The sequence below is a fragment of the Schistocerca piceifrons genome, chromosome 5, assembly GCF_021461385.2.
Source record: "Schistocerca piceifrons isolate TAMUIC-IGC-003096 chromosome 5, iqSchPice1.1, whole genome shotgun sequence".
NCBI classification, from domain to species: domain Eukaryota; kingdom Metazoa; phylum Arthropoda; class Insecta; order Orthoptera; family Acrididae; genus Schistocerca; species Schistocerca piceifrons.
Genome location: NC_060142.1, coordinates 410,085,298 through 410,100,156, shown reverse-complemented (window position 1 = coordinate 410,100,156; position 14,859 = coordinate 410,085,298). Strand labels below are relative to the sequence as shown.

Genomic DNA, 14,859 nt, shown 5'->3' with positions numbered 1-14,859 from the left:
AACTGTGTGCCGGACCGAGACTCGAACTCGGGACCTTTGCCTTTTGCGGGCAAACGCTCTACCAACTGAGCTACCCAAGCACGACTCACGTCCCGTCCTCACAGCTTTACTTCCGCCAGTACCTCGTCTCCTACCTTCCAAAGGCAAAGGCGAACGTCCCGAGTTCGAGTCCCGGTCCGGCACACAGTTTTAATCTGCCAGGAAGTTTCATTTCAGCGCTCACTCCGCTGCAGAGTGAAAATCTCATTCTGGAAACACCCCCCTAGGCTGTGGTTAAGCCACGTCTCCGCAATATCCTTTCTTTCAGGAGTGCTAGTCCTGCATGGTTCGCAGGAGAACGTCTGTAAAATTTGGAAGGTAGGAGACGAGATACTGGCAGAAGTAAAGCTGTGAGGACGTGGTGTGAGTCGTACTTGGGTAGCTCAGTTGGTAGAGCACTTGCCCGCGAAAGGCAAAGGTCCAGAGTTCGAGTCTCGGTCCGGCACACATTTTTAATCAGACAGGAAGTTTCACTGTAATAATTTGTTTATTCGTACATGAACATCACATCAACCGATTTCCGCCCCATGTGCATAATTTCTTCGTGGTGCGTCGTTTCTCTTTCGTCTTAGAGTGTATCTCTGTCAAATCTTAGATGAGGTCTTAATTTTTACAGTACATAGTTACTGCTTTATCTAATCCCTGACCAATATCTAATGAGCATACATTTCTTGTAGGTATACATTTTTCGTGAAATAACAATTTTTACAAATCTTAAACTGTGACCTACTCTGATGCGTGTGTCACGAGAAATTTCTTTCTTTTCCGTAATGTTTATGTGGAGCATACAACAGAGGCAATCTACTCTCCACAAACTTAAAAAAAGGTAGTCAAGTTTAAACGTGATTGCACCTACAGCGTCACACACTGAGAGATAACCACAACCATGAATATACAGGTAAGCAAGCGGATGTCTGTTCTAATAGCAAGCAACAGCCAGCAGACTTTTTACTATGAATGAATACGGATATTGTACAACCACTGTGACGAGATAGATTATATTTCCAGCCAAATATCGTAAAGCAAGTTTCTTTCTTGACCTACTTGAAAAAAGGCGTGAAGATACACTGCTCTCTGGAAAAGGAAGTAATAGTTGGTTATACGTAAGCGCATCGTGTTCCTGCCACTCGAAAAGAACTACGTTCACTTCCACAGCAAACTCGAAATCCTAGATTCATTTCTCTGTGCGTGAATTTTTTCAGAATTGCAGGCTGCAGTCTGGACACTAGGAAATAGTACTTTTCAGTAGCATGCACTGTATTGCAGTGTAGAATGAATTACAAGACACACCTTTACAATTTCGAGTGACTTTTTTCAATGTCTTACTCTATTCACAACTACAGAAATTCTACATCATTGTTATACCTCTAAATGATAGAAAATTATACATTTTTGTAAGGTCACCGAGCGCTAATAATCAAACTGTCGCTCATTCTCTTCTCTATTTGTCTCTTTCTTTCTATCTCACTCTCTCACAAGTTTTTTTTCCGACCGCAACTAGATGGCACTCCCATCGTTTCCTCGGATCGTCTCCTTCATAATACATGAAAGAGACGTGGAAACACCGGAAGGTTTCAGATTGATTATGTAATAGTGAGACAGAGATTTCGGGACCAATTTAGATTGTAAGACGTTTACAAGTGCAGGTGTGAGCTCCTACCACAATGTATTGTTTATGAAGCGCAAATTAAACTGAAGAAATTGCAAAAAGCTAGGAAATTAAGGAGATGGAACTGGATAAACTGAAAGACCAGAGGTTACTAAGAGTTTCAGAGGGAGCATTTGGCAACGATTGACTAGAACAGATGAAATGAATGGAGTAGAATACTAATAGGTAGTTTTGAGGGATGAAATAGCTCAACAGCAGTTTTTTTTAGCAGCATGAAAACAAAAACTAATTATTACCTTGCACTCCCCTAATTCCTGCCTAGCTCACAAAATAAAATATTTAAATTTAGACTATAATTTTTATCGCACTGAGAAGATATCTCCATCTCCTACGGTAATATACACGCAGATTACGACTCAAATTCGATAATTCTCACCATAGGAAAGAAAACTGACACGTAAAAGTGGTACTCTACACAGTGAATTCACGAGCGTGGTTTGGTTTCTCCAGATCATCTGATTTTCACCCAGTCGTGCAAATGCTGGATGCTGTTGATACATGTGAACGTTCACTGAACGGAACACCAAATAAATGAAAGCATGAATATATAAGAGCATTTGTGGGTATCGCTGCAAGATAGATACGTCAGTATCTCCCTCTACAACGCTCCCATCTCCTCGTGCAGTCCATGCCCCGACGTTTAACTGCTGTTTTGAGGGCCTGTGGAGCAGCGACGCGCTATTAACATCACATCCAGTGACTTTCCATGACATTCGGACACTAAGTGCGTATTATGCTTATGAAACTGTGATTTCAGGAAGAAAACTATCTTCTGTACTTCTTTTAATTTCTTTATATCCATGGCCTTTTGTTTATGATGTGAAATACAATGCAATATGATTTTTTTTTTCTATGGCCATGTGTGTTAGTGTTATCTGAGATTAAATTTGTTGTTTGCCCATGCACGATGTTTTCCAATTGCAGATCACCTTGGACACAGTGTGTCTGGGAGTTCTACTCACGCCTATTACGCCAATGGTCAAGCGGGCGTTTCTGTACTCATTACGCAGGTTAGTATTCGTTTATATTCTTACCGTATCTGTGGTTATGATTAAACGAGAGTACACAGTCACACCGGCTATCCAAAATGTTCCGAGACTGATTTTATTCCTTTGTGTATAGGAGACGTCAGCGCAGTAACTACGGAAATAGCTTGCACCAACAACTGTAAACAGTTTATTTTCAGTCGAGCAGTCAGTCTTTCGCAGGCTATGTTAGGTAGTGGACGTATAGAGTTTCAATGTTGTTGCCTTACAAATTTTAATAGTGTAACTTCTCTAAATAAATAGTTCAAGACATTCTCGAGGATGTTTTGAAGAAGGGAAAAAGTGTCCAAAATCTGTCCTGCACACATTGTCTCCTGGGGGAAAGAAGAAGCGACGCGTGGACGCCTTCAACGACCTGATCGAAATGCATAATATGGGCAATTCTTTTCTGAAAAAAAAAATTACAGGTGAAGAGTCTTGGTGTTATCAACACGAACCTACCGCAAAACAACAAGGTACAGAAATTTATATGAAGGGTCGACGTTTTGACGATACGACCGACATTCAAGCCAATGTCATGCGCGAGTTGAACAACATCCCAAAGAAGGGCTTTTCTGACAGTTCCAAATAGTTGTATGAACGCTCTGTGCTTTATACTCAAGTGGGGAGAGATTATGTAGAACACCTCAAGCATTAAAACCACCATACAAAGTTTTTTCTATTTTTTATTAACAGAGTCTCTAAACTTTTTGGACTGGACGTGTATATCCACTTACAAGTATACAATTAAAGGGTAATTTCGTTTACATGAATTAAATACAATACTGTAGACAAAGAGAACGAAAGGAAGCGGCGACATTGCCGTATGTGAGTCATGTTGTTAGATGGAGTTAGTGAGCAGGACCTAAATTATTACCCAACTTAATGTTAAACATTCCATCGCATTTGAAATTTCTGCTACTAATTTTTATGGAGATAGCAACTCGCTGTTAGAGCTGCAAATTGTTGAGGGGTAAGTAAGTTATTATTTAAAACAAGGATAATACAATGCTGCACTAAGAACTGGTAAAGTTCTCAACCTCCCCTTCCGCCCCTCTCCCCCCCCCCCCCCTTTCTACCGTACCATGGACCTTGCCGTTGGTGGGGAGGCTTGCGTGCGTCACCGATACTTATATCCGTAGCAGGTGCAACCAAAACGGAGGGGTATCTGTTGAGAGGCCAGACACATGTGTTGTTCCTGAAGAGGGGCATTAGCTTTTTCAGTAGTTGCAAGGGTAGTTGTCTGGAGGATTGTAACAACGGAAACGCTCTTGCTGAGCTGGTTCTGTGAACGGCTGAAAGCAAGGAAAAACTAAGCCGTAATTTTTTCCGAGGGCGTACAGCTCTGCTGTATGGCTAAATGACAATGACTTCATCTTGGGTAAAATATTCCGGAGGTAAAATAGTCCCTCATTCAGATCTCTTGGCGTTCTACGGATCGGAACATGGAATGTTAGATCCCTTAATTGGACACATAGGTCAGAAAATTTAAGAAGGAAATGGATAGGTTAAAGTTGGATATTGTAGGAATTAGTGAACTTCGGTGGCAGGAGGGACAGGATTTCTGATCAGGTGAATACAGGTTTATAAATTCAGAATCAAATAGGAGTAATGCAGGAGTGGGTTTAATAGTGAATAAGAGAATAGGAATGCGAGTTAAGGTACAATAAACGCCATAGTGAATGCATTATAGTAGCCATAATAGACACGAAGACTACACCACCACAGTAGACAAGTTTATATACCAACCATCTCCGCAGATAATGAAGAAATTGAAGAAATGTATGATGAGACAAAAAATTATTCAGATAGTTAAGTGAGATTAAAATTTAATAATGATGAGGGGCTGGAAGTCGATAGTAAGAAAAGGAAGAGGAAAAAAAGTAGCAGGTGAATACGAACTGGGTAGAGGAAAGAAAGAGGAAGCCGCCTGGTAGAATTTTGCACAAAGCATAGTTTAATTGCCGCTAACACTTGGTTTATGGAACATGAAAGGAAATTGCATAAGTGAAAGAGACGTGGAAACACCGGAAGGTTTTAGATTGATTATGTAATGGAGAGACAGAGATTTCGGAACCAGATTTTAAATTGTAAGACGTTTACAAGTGCAGATGTGAACTCTTACCACAATATATTGTTCATGAAGCGTAAATTAAACTGAAGAAATTGCAAAAAGCTAGGAAATTAAGGAGATGGGATCTGTATAAACTGAAAGAGCAGAGGCTGTTAAGAGTTTCAGACGGGGCGTTTTGAGGGATGAAGTAGTGAAGGCAGCAGAGGATCACATAGGTGAAAAGACCAGGCCTAATAGAAATCCTTGCTAAGCACAGGACATATTGAATTTCATTGATGAATAGAGGAAATATAAAATGCAGCAAATGAATCAAGCGAAAGGGAATACAAATGTCTAAAAAATTAGATTGACAGGAAGTGAAAAATTGGTAAACAGGAGTGACCAGAGGAGAAGTGAGGGAATTTAGAGGCATAATTCACCACGGGGGAGGTAGATACCGCCTACAGGAAAATTAAAGAGGCCTTTTGGGAGAAAGAGAAGCTGCTATATGAATATCAAGAGCTCAGTTGGAAAACCAGTCCTAAGCAAAGAAAGGAAAGCTAAAAGGTGGAAAGAGTATATAGAGGCTCTATACAAGGGAGGTGTACTTGAAGGCAATGTTGTAGAACTAGAAGAGGACGTAGATGAGATGAGAGATTTTGACAGAGCACTAAAAGACCTAAGTCTAAACACATCCTGCGAGCAGGCGACATTCGGTCAGAGCTACTGATAGCTTCGGGAGATCCAGCCACGACAAAACTCTTCTGGCTGGTGTGCAAGGTATATGAGACAGGCGAAATGCCCTCAGAGTTCAAGAAGAATATAAAAATTCCAATTCCAAAGAAAGCAGTTGCTGACAGGTTTGAGTATTATCAAAATCTCAGTTTAATAAGTCATGGTTGCAAAATACTAACACGAATTCTTTACAGAAGAATAAGAAAGTTGGTAGAAGCCGACCTCGGGGAAGACTGGTTTGGATTCCGGGGAAATGTAGGAACACGCGAGGCAATACTGACCCAACGACTTCTCTTAGGACATAGGTTAAGGAAAGGCAAACCTACGTTTATAGCGCTTCTAGACTTAGAGAAAGCTTTTGACAACGTTGACTGGAATATTATCTTTGAAATTCTGAAGGTAACAGGGGTAAAATACAGGGACCGAAATGCTATTTACAACTTCTACTGAAACCAGACGGCAGTTATAAGAGTCGATGGGCATGAAAGGGAAGCAGTTGTGGGGGGAGTGAGACAGGGTTGTATTCTATTCCCGATGTTATTCAAACTGTGCGTTGGGCAGGCAGTAAAGAACACCAAAGAAAAATTTGGAATAGGAAATAAAATCCCTGATGTTATTCAATCTGTACGTTGAGCAGGCAGTAAAGTACACCAAAGGAAAATTTGGAGTAGGAAATAAAGTCCAGGTAGAAAAAATAAGAACTCTGAGGTTGGCCGATTGCATTGTAATTCTGTCAGAGACTTGGAGGAGCAGTTGAACGGAATGGGCAGTGTCTTGAAAGGAGGATATAAGATGAACATCTACAAATGGAAAACAAGGATGATAGAATATAGTCGAATGAAATCAGATGATACTGAAGAAATTAGATTAGGAAACGAGATACTTAACGTAGCAGATGAGTTATGCCATTTAGGCAAGGAAATAACTGATGAAGTAGAGAGGATTGAAATGTAGAGTGGCAATACCAAGAAAACCGATTGAAAAACTGAAATTTGTTAACAGCGAATATAGATTTAAGAGTTAGGAAGTCTTTTCTGAAAGTTTTTGCATGGAGAGTAGCCGTGTATGGAAGTGAAACCTGTACGATAAACTGTTTAGGCAAGAAGAGAATAGAAGCTTCTAAAATGTGGTGCTACAGAAGAATGCTGACGATTAAACTGTTGGATCATGTAACTAATAAGGAGATACTGAATAGAATTGGGAAGAAAAGAAATTTGTGGCACAACCTGACTAGATCGGTTGATAGGACACATACTGAGACATAGAGGTAACAATTTTTATGTTGGAGGGAAGTGAAGGGGGTAACAATGGTAGAAAGAGACCGAGAGATGAATACAGTAAGCAGATTCAGGAACATTTAGATTGCAGTAGTTATTCGTAGATGAAGAGACTTGAACGGGATAAAGAGGTATGGAGAGCTGCCTCAAACGATTCATCGGACTGAACACTATAACAACAAAAAGGTAAGGACGGTGATGTGTTTCTTATCATGAAGCACACCAGACGTGATTTCAACGTGGGTGGTACATCACTTGCAACGTACTCCTCAACGCGATTTGCGACCGCAGCGTTCTCCTGTAACCGCCGACTGTCGGCTTTATCTGGCTCCCAAAATCACAAATTTTGTTTACGAAGAAAGCTACGTTGATCCCGTTAGCGATCGCCGATGTCGAGCATAGAAAATAGCGAAGAAGATTGTAGGCACAGCGATAGACTGGACAACGAATTGTTACTCATATTTAAACATTTGTTTTCGAAATCCTTTCAAATCATTTTCAAATAAGGGGCAGTGTTTATTGTGGTAGTTGTTACATTTAATATTACACGAACACTGCTCCTCTTTCACGGCATCTACCAAAACGCACATTTCCTCATTTATCCACACTATAGCTATGTTATCTCTCTGCAATATACACTATACTGGCATGTTCTCAGTACGGAAGAACGGAGAGCGTTCATATATATACCCCACATAAAATATTTCAGAAAGTCCCAGAATCTTTTATAAAATATGAAGGTGAATAAAGAATATTTGCAGAAAGCGGATAGAAATCGGCAACTTTTTCATCCCAGTTCACCTCTCAGTCCACTAAACTAAAGCTAGTAGATGTAATTTAAACATTTGTCTTTATTCTTACAATGTCCTGGAGGACTTAATCACCAGTACATCATTAAGTGACATTTAACTATAACAATTAGTACCAAAAGTCAGACGATTATGATAAATCTTGAAACTTCATTTTCTTACAGCACTCAAGTTATAGAACGAAAAGCACCATATACGAAAAACATTTAACCACCAATATGTCGTTTCCCATCATTTTATTAACAATGACATAACAAAAACGACTCGTTTTTGAGAAATCCTCGACGTTTCGGTGTTCTGACACAACATGTAACCATAGAACGTAAGTTATAATACAAAAAGCAAAAGACTTCAACTGCAAACGACGTAAACCGATGTGGCGCCCCTTAAGTTTTGCTTGTGATATAAATACTATATTACATCTCATTGATCTTGTGCCTATCTTCTAAGCAAAAATCCGGCGTGTTTGATTCTATCTTTGACGCTTGGGTGTGCCTTGAAATGTGAAAGTTCACGCTGTGACGTCCCAAGACTAGACCAAGTCCATGTATCCGCTTAATTTCACGTCCCATATGAGGACGGCTCAAGTGTAATTGGCAGAAAAGTCTGATTTCTGGGCCAATGAAAACCACCGCACTTTTCTAGAAGAAAAGTTTCTGTTTTTGCATTTGAATGCTTTTGACCACTTTTTGGCTAACAAAATTGCTATACAGTGCTATGCAGTGCATAGGCAAGCAAGGTATTTTCCAGTGGCGCAAAATGTGAGTTATCTGTAACCATTATACTTTGAATTGTTACCATAGGCAAAGCAATGCTGGCATAATGACATCAATGACTATCGTTTCAGCCATAGGATAATCCTATTATTATTTACATACTTCACTTTACAAAAATGATTTTCTTGAGGCGCAGTCTTGTCTTTTCTTTTTTGCAGGAAGGACAAGAACTAGTTATAGGTGCTCCAGGATTCGACTTGTCTGTAGGTATGATCATTTTTATAATTTCTCAGTTTCGTTATTTAGACTGTAAGGAATCCAAGTGAAGATCTGACTACTTCCTTTTGTCAATTGTAGGAACCATTCTGCGGTACCGTATAGATGAGAATGGCAACCTAGACGATGGAATAATTGCAGGAATTCAACCTTGTCAAGAGAAAGGAATACTGGGCAACGAATATGGAGGTGAGTACACAAGTAAAATAATCGAGTCCAAGCGGTATGTGGTTATGAGAAAATCTGAACGGCGTGTATAAATGTTATTCGTTTCATTACACTGTTGATGACTGTAGAATATGCAGTGCAAATGGCTGCAAGAAAAATTTGTAATTAGACACAAACAGTGCTTTGTTGTTTTTCAGAAACATTCGAAAATTAACTGCACAGATCTATAGTCTGAGGAATACTCGTAGTGCTGCAGTGGCCATATACAGCATAGTGAAGAATAACTAAGAAGTGTCGCACGTCTTATCATAGATACACTACTTGACATTTGCTAAGCAATAGCCACACTGTTCCACAGGAATAATCACAGGCAATGATGGGCGACACGAAACACTATACATTCATAATAGAGGTGGAATGGCATATTTATAAAGAAAAATGGTAAAGATTTCATCACATGGGAAAGCAGGATAACACACGTAAGTAACGTTCATGTTTGACACAGATCAGACTCCCAACATAAAGGTCAATATCGGGCTCTCGGTAGGATATAAGCCCTTCTCGGGCACTAATGCACATTTTGCACTTGTTATTCATACTCCTGCCAAACTATTCAAATGGTTCAAATGGCTCTAAGCATTATGGGACTTAACATCTGAGGTCATCAGTCCCCTAGACTTAGAACTACTTAAACCTAACTAATCTATGGACATCACACACATCCATGCCCGAGGTAGGATTCGAACCTGCAACCGTAGCAGCAGCGCGGTTCCGGACTGAAGCGCCTAGAACCGCTCGGCCACAGCGGCCGGCCTACCAAACTATTGAGGAGTCCTTGTTTTTTTTCACTTTTCGCACGATTCGGGGTGGGGGTGTTTGTGAGAAATACGTCCATCAAGAGCATCCCAGGCATTATCTATAGAGTTCATGTCCAGGTAGTACGCGGGCCATTTCACGCATTCAGTATCTTCACTTTCCAGTGTGTCCGGCACCTCAGTGGTCATATGTGGGCCGGCATTGTCGTCAATAGCCGGCAGCCGTGACTGAGCGGTTCTAGGTGCTTCAGTCCGGAACCGCGCGACTGCTACGTTCGCAGGTTCGAAACTTGCCTAGGGCATGGATGTGTATGATGTCCTTAGGTTAGTTAGGTTTAAATCGTTCTAAGTTCTAGGGGACTGATGAGCTCAGATGTTAAGTCCCATAGTGCTCAGAGCCATTTGAACCACATTGTCGTCAATAATCAGGAAGTCGGGATCTACCGCACTTCTAAACAGACGGAGACCATTCAGAATGATCTCCCTGCAATACCGCTGAGTTGTATTGGTACTTCGCGCAAATATATGAAGTGGTGTTCGGCCATAATGCCTTCCCACACCATAACGCCTAGACCATACCGATGACGTCCATGAACATTCTGTGTTGTGTAACGTATTCCCGTCTCTCTCCACATCAACTGATGGTAAGAATCACTTGCCACAGTGAAGCAGGATTCGTTGGAGAACATCGCTCTGGGCCAGTGTTGCTGTCCCTAACAGCATGCTCCCTACACCAACGAACTCTTTCCCGACGATGGTTTGGTTGGTGTGGGATGCACTTAACAGGCTTCCGAACATACAAACCATCCTGATTTAATCGCCATGAAATGGCTTTGACAGAGATACGCGTACCGGTAGCAGTTGCAAGGTTTGCAGCGATCAGTCTAGGATTGAGATATCTGTTCCTTTTCGCAAGGGCTGCGTATCGATCCTCTTGCGGCGCGGTGGTCCATCTACCAGCTCGGCGTGCTTTCACATAGCATTTCCCCCTTCATTGTCTTTTTAAATCGCGAGATGATATTTCCGAATACAACCATTACTGCGGCCACAGTAGTGACATTTTCACCAGTTTCGAGTCGTCCACCTGCTCATCCACAACTGCAAGCACTGAAATGATGTCTTGTAGACACGCTGGCGTACCACACGGAAAGTCCAAATGGCTCTGAGCACTATGGTACTTAACAGCTGAGGTCATCAGTCCCCTAGAACTCAGAACTACTTAAACCTAACTAACCTAAGGACATCACACACATCCAAGCCCGAGGCAGGATTCGAAGCTGCGACCTAGTGGTCGCGCGGTTCCAGACTGAAGCGCGTAGAACCGCTCGGCTACACCGGCCGGCACACGGAATGTCGGACTAATCGGTTCCACAACGATCTCCCTCAATCAGCGTAATACGTGAACTGTCGAATGCATACAAGCGTTCGTGCACAGACTTCGCTGCAGTTAATAGGTCTCGCTCTCTACATGTCATTTTATTGTCACTGATCGGGTGTACTGTAGCACTCGTTTGTTGTTGCACAGGAACTGGCAGTTGTTCCTTAGCAAGTGTCATTTGTTCCTTAGCAAATGTGAAGCAGTACAAATGTCTTGAGAAACAAATGTCCTCGTTGTGGTGTTATTTTCACGTGGTGCCCAGTTACAGTGACGAAAATTTCAGCTTTTAAGATTCTCGGAGGCCAGGAAATTCCAGCTTAAGGAGTAGAGGGGCAACCAGCTATTAGGAAGACATTCGAGAGAAGGCAGAATACCGCCGGACCTCCGGTGGAGGACGGGATCATTATAGACGCAGTACAAACTCGGACTGGAGAAGAAAGTGGTAGGAAATAGTCCGTACCCTTTTCAAAGGAACCATTACGTAATTTTCCTTAGCAATTTAGAGAAGTGCGGGAAATCTGGATGGCGAGACGAAGATTTTGAACTCCAGAACGCGAGTCAGGTAGCTGGAGGCCGAAAGGAACGCGTCCTGTCTTGAGACAAGCGAGTGTCTGCAATGGTTATTTATGACAACTTGCACATCCAGTTAAAAGTGTAATGCGTACCAAGAGTGAGTTGGAGAGGACGGTTAGCGAGCATGTTGGATGCATCGTGTTTAGAAAAGAGAATTCTCAATGTGGCAAAACTGCATTCTTCTTCCTGTTTCCTACAATAGAAACTAGATTCAACGTGGAGTTAAAATTCTTAATCTGCCTCTACAGTCACCCAAATAAAAATAATTCACTACAAGAAACAAAAATCAGTCACAGCTCACAGTTAAAGATGCACATACAGAGTGACAATTATTTAACTTCCCACGCCCGGGTTCCCGGGTTCGATTCCCGGCGGGGTCAGGGATTTTCTCTGCCTCGTGATGGCTGGGTGTTGTGTGATGTCCTTAGGTTAGTTAGGTTTAAGTAGTTCTAAGTGCTAGGGGACTGATGACCTAAGATGTTAAGTCCCATAGTGCTCAGAGCCATTTTGCCAATTATTTAACTGTAAGAAATAAAATCGTCATAACTTCTGAACGGTTTGCGTTAGGAGTTCAAACTGCACAGTCGGCTGCGGGGCCTGATGGGAGTTAGTATGCGCATGCATGGTTTGGTTTAGCGACGAAGCCTACTTTCATTTGAATGGGTTCGTCAATAAGCAAAATTGGCGCATTTGGAGGACTGAAAATACGCATTTCGCGATTGAGAAATCTCTTCACCCTCAACGGGTGACTATGTGGTGTCAAATGTCCAGTCACGGAATAATCGGTGCAATATCCCTTGATGGCACAGCGACTAACGAACGGTACGTGAAGGTTTTGGAAGATGATTTCATGCCCATTATCCAAAGTGACTCTTCATGCAGGACGGAGCTCGACACCATCGAAGCAGGAGAGTGTTTGATATCATGGAGGAGCACTTTGGGGACCGCATTCTGGCTCTGGGGTACCCAGAGGTCACTGGCATGGGCCTCGATTGGCCGCCATATTCTCCGGATCTGAACACATTTGACTCCTTCTTGTGGGGCTATATTAAAGAGAAGATGTACAGCAATAATCCCAAAACTATCGCTGAGCTGTAAACAGCCATTCAGGGGGTCATCGACAGCATCGATGTTCCGACACTTCATGGGTTCATGCAGCATTTCGCTATTCGTCTGCGCCACATCATCGCCAAAGATGGCAGGCAGATCGAACATGTCATAACCTAAATCAGAATATCTGTAGTGACGTTTCCATGTTGAATAAAGTGTGTGTACGCCATAGTTTGTGAGTAATTTACGTTTATTTAATGTAGTTCAATAATTGTCACCCTGTACGTATACGATCAAAAGTATCCGGATACGACTATATAATGCGTAAGCAGCAAATAGATGACACGAGAGACGGAACTGCCAGTATAAAGGGAGGCGAGAAGTAATCTGTTGTCAACAGATAAGCAGCAACTGCAGATGGGTCGGTCAGGAAAACTGAGCGACTTCGAACGTGCACTACTCGTTGGATGGCACCTGAATAACAAATCCACGAGGGGCATTAATTTTGCCATTCTAAAACTGTCCAAGTAAATTGTTGGTGATGTAATTGTGAAGACTCGAAGGTCCAAACACAGCTAAACCAAGACCAGACAGAGCTCATGTACTGACGGACACGGGCTATTTAGAGCTACGGAGGGTGCTTGTAAAAGATTGTACATTTAATATTCCATTAGGGGAACATAGTGTGCAAGTAGTCAGGCGTACTACTTGGACGATTTCGAGAAAATCTAAGAGAAGTTTTACCCGTGAATGAGGTACCGGAGCGTTGCGACCATGAGCGGAAGATGGCGGCGGTCATGTGATTAGCGTACACGCCTCTTAATCTTTGGATCGCTGGATGGAGAGTCGTTCATTTTTTTTTAAGTTTATATTTTTTAACACTAGTCAAATTCCGAGAATTCTTCCGGGTTGTATGGCCGTGGTCCATGGAACTCTTCTATCCCTGACGTTTCGTCCAAAGCTACATTGGACATCTTCGGATGTACTGAGTCTTGCACAACCAGGAGCACATCCGAAGATGTCCAACTTAGCTTTGGACGAAACGTCAGGAATAGAAGAGTTCTATGGACCACGGCCATACAACCAGGAAGAATTCTCGGCAGCTGAAACATCTGGTCGTGAAAGCCTTCATTGTAAGACTAGTCATATTATTTCGTACATATTACGCTTAAAGGTAATATGATGAAAAGACACGTGTATTTGTGTGAACTTTTATCGAATGTCCAGTGATATGTGGGTATTTACTCTCATTTGTATAGACAAGTTAAAAACTTTATCAAGCACGCTCAGACTTGTTCATACTTCATTGACAACGAACGAGAAATTGGTTCTCGTTAAAACTCATTCAATAATACGTTTCCAATTTTGGGCAACGTTATTTATGAAAATGTTACGTTAAGCATGATTTGCATCCAGATTGTCGGGAAAAAAAGAAGTTTTTCAAAATGTCAACGAGCTTTGTTTTTCCTTACAAGGAAACTCCACATCGCATCAAAAAAATGGTATAAATAGCTCTGAGGACTATGGGACTTAACTGCTGAGGTCATCAGTCCCCTAGAACTTAGAACAACGCAGCGGTCGCGCGGTTCCAGACTGTACTGTAGCGCCTAGAACCGCTCGGCCACCCGGGCCGGCACATCGCATCCCCAACAGATTTAATGCTAAGATGACCCAGTGGATAGTCAGTCAAAATCTGAAAACATATCAAGCACAAAGCGGGAAGAAGATGTACTGAACTGTGAAAATATAGGCAAAATAGAAACAGTGAACGGTCCAAGCTCAAGATAGGCAACATCAAGCGAATTGGAAGAACCACGGCAAGCAGTGCATTGTTTGCGCCTTGGACGTTGGCGTGTTAAAATACACGAGTGACATTCTGTGGGCAATATGAATCCAGCAAATATAGCTCGCGACTTTTATAACAAGATCCATGAACATTTTCCGAATTTCAAGGAATCTACATGTTCCTTAAGGAGTCGGACGATTGTGCCATATATGTATCATTATTTCCTATATTTCTTAAAAAATAGTAAGTGTGTTGATAAAGATACGTTACTGATTCACACGAGGAATGAATGGTACGACGCCAATCAGACGGCATGTCCTTGGCTTACATGAAAGAAATACGCCATTGTAGAGTTCTGTCCAAACCAATTAAAAGACGGAAACATTTGTATCTGTGTCTTGCTATAACTTCCGTTAGCGAAGTGTAAGGAAGGGACCTATAACGAAAGTTGATACCGCACAACTACTCTATTAGAAGTCGAAAGAAAGTG

The 14,859-nt window shown here is 41.8% G+C and overlaps 1 protein-coding gene and 1 non-coding gene across 2 annotated transcripts in view; one reads left to right on the top strand and one right to left on the bottom strand.

Moving 5' to 3' along the window:
• The window catches only part of LOC124799038 (integrin alpha-PS3-like), a 194,492-nt gene that overhangs the window by 31,466 nt on the left and 148,167 nt on the right, over positions 1-14,859 (top strand). The window contains exons 5-7 of the mRNA XM_047262575.1: positions 2,633-2,718; positions 8,542-8,590; positions 8,681-8,788. Coding sequence (XP_047118531.1) covers positions 2,633-2,718; positions 8,542-8,590; positions 8,681-8,788 — 243 coding nt within the window. The remainder of the gene's footprint in view (positions 1-2,632; positions 2,719-8,541; positions 8,591-8,680; positions 8,789-14,859) is intronic.
• On the bottom strand, positions 7-81 carry Trnal-caa. The gene has a single exon. It is a non-coding gene; the product is annotated as a tRNA-Leu (tRNA).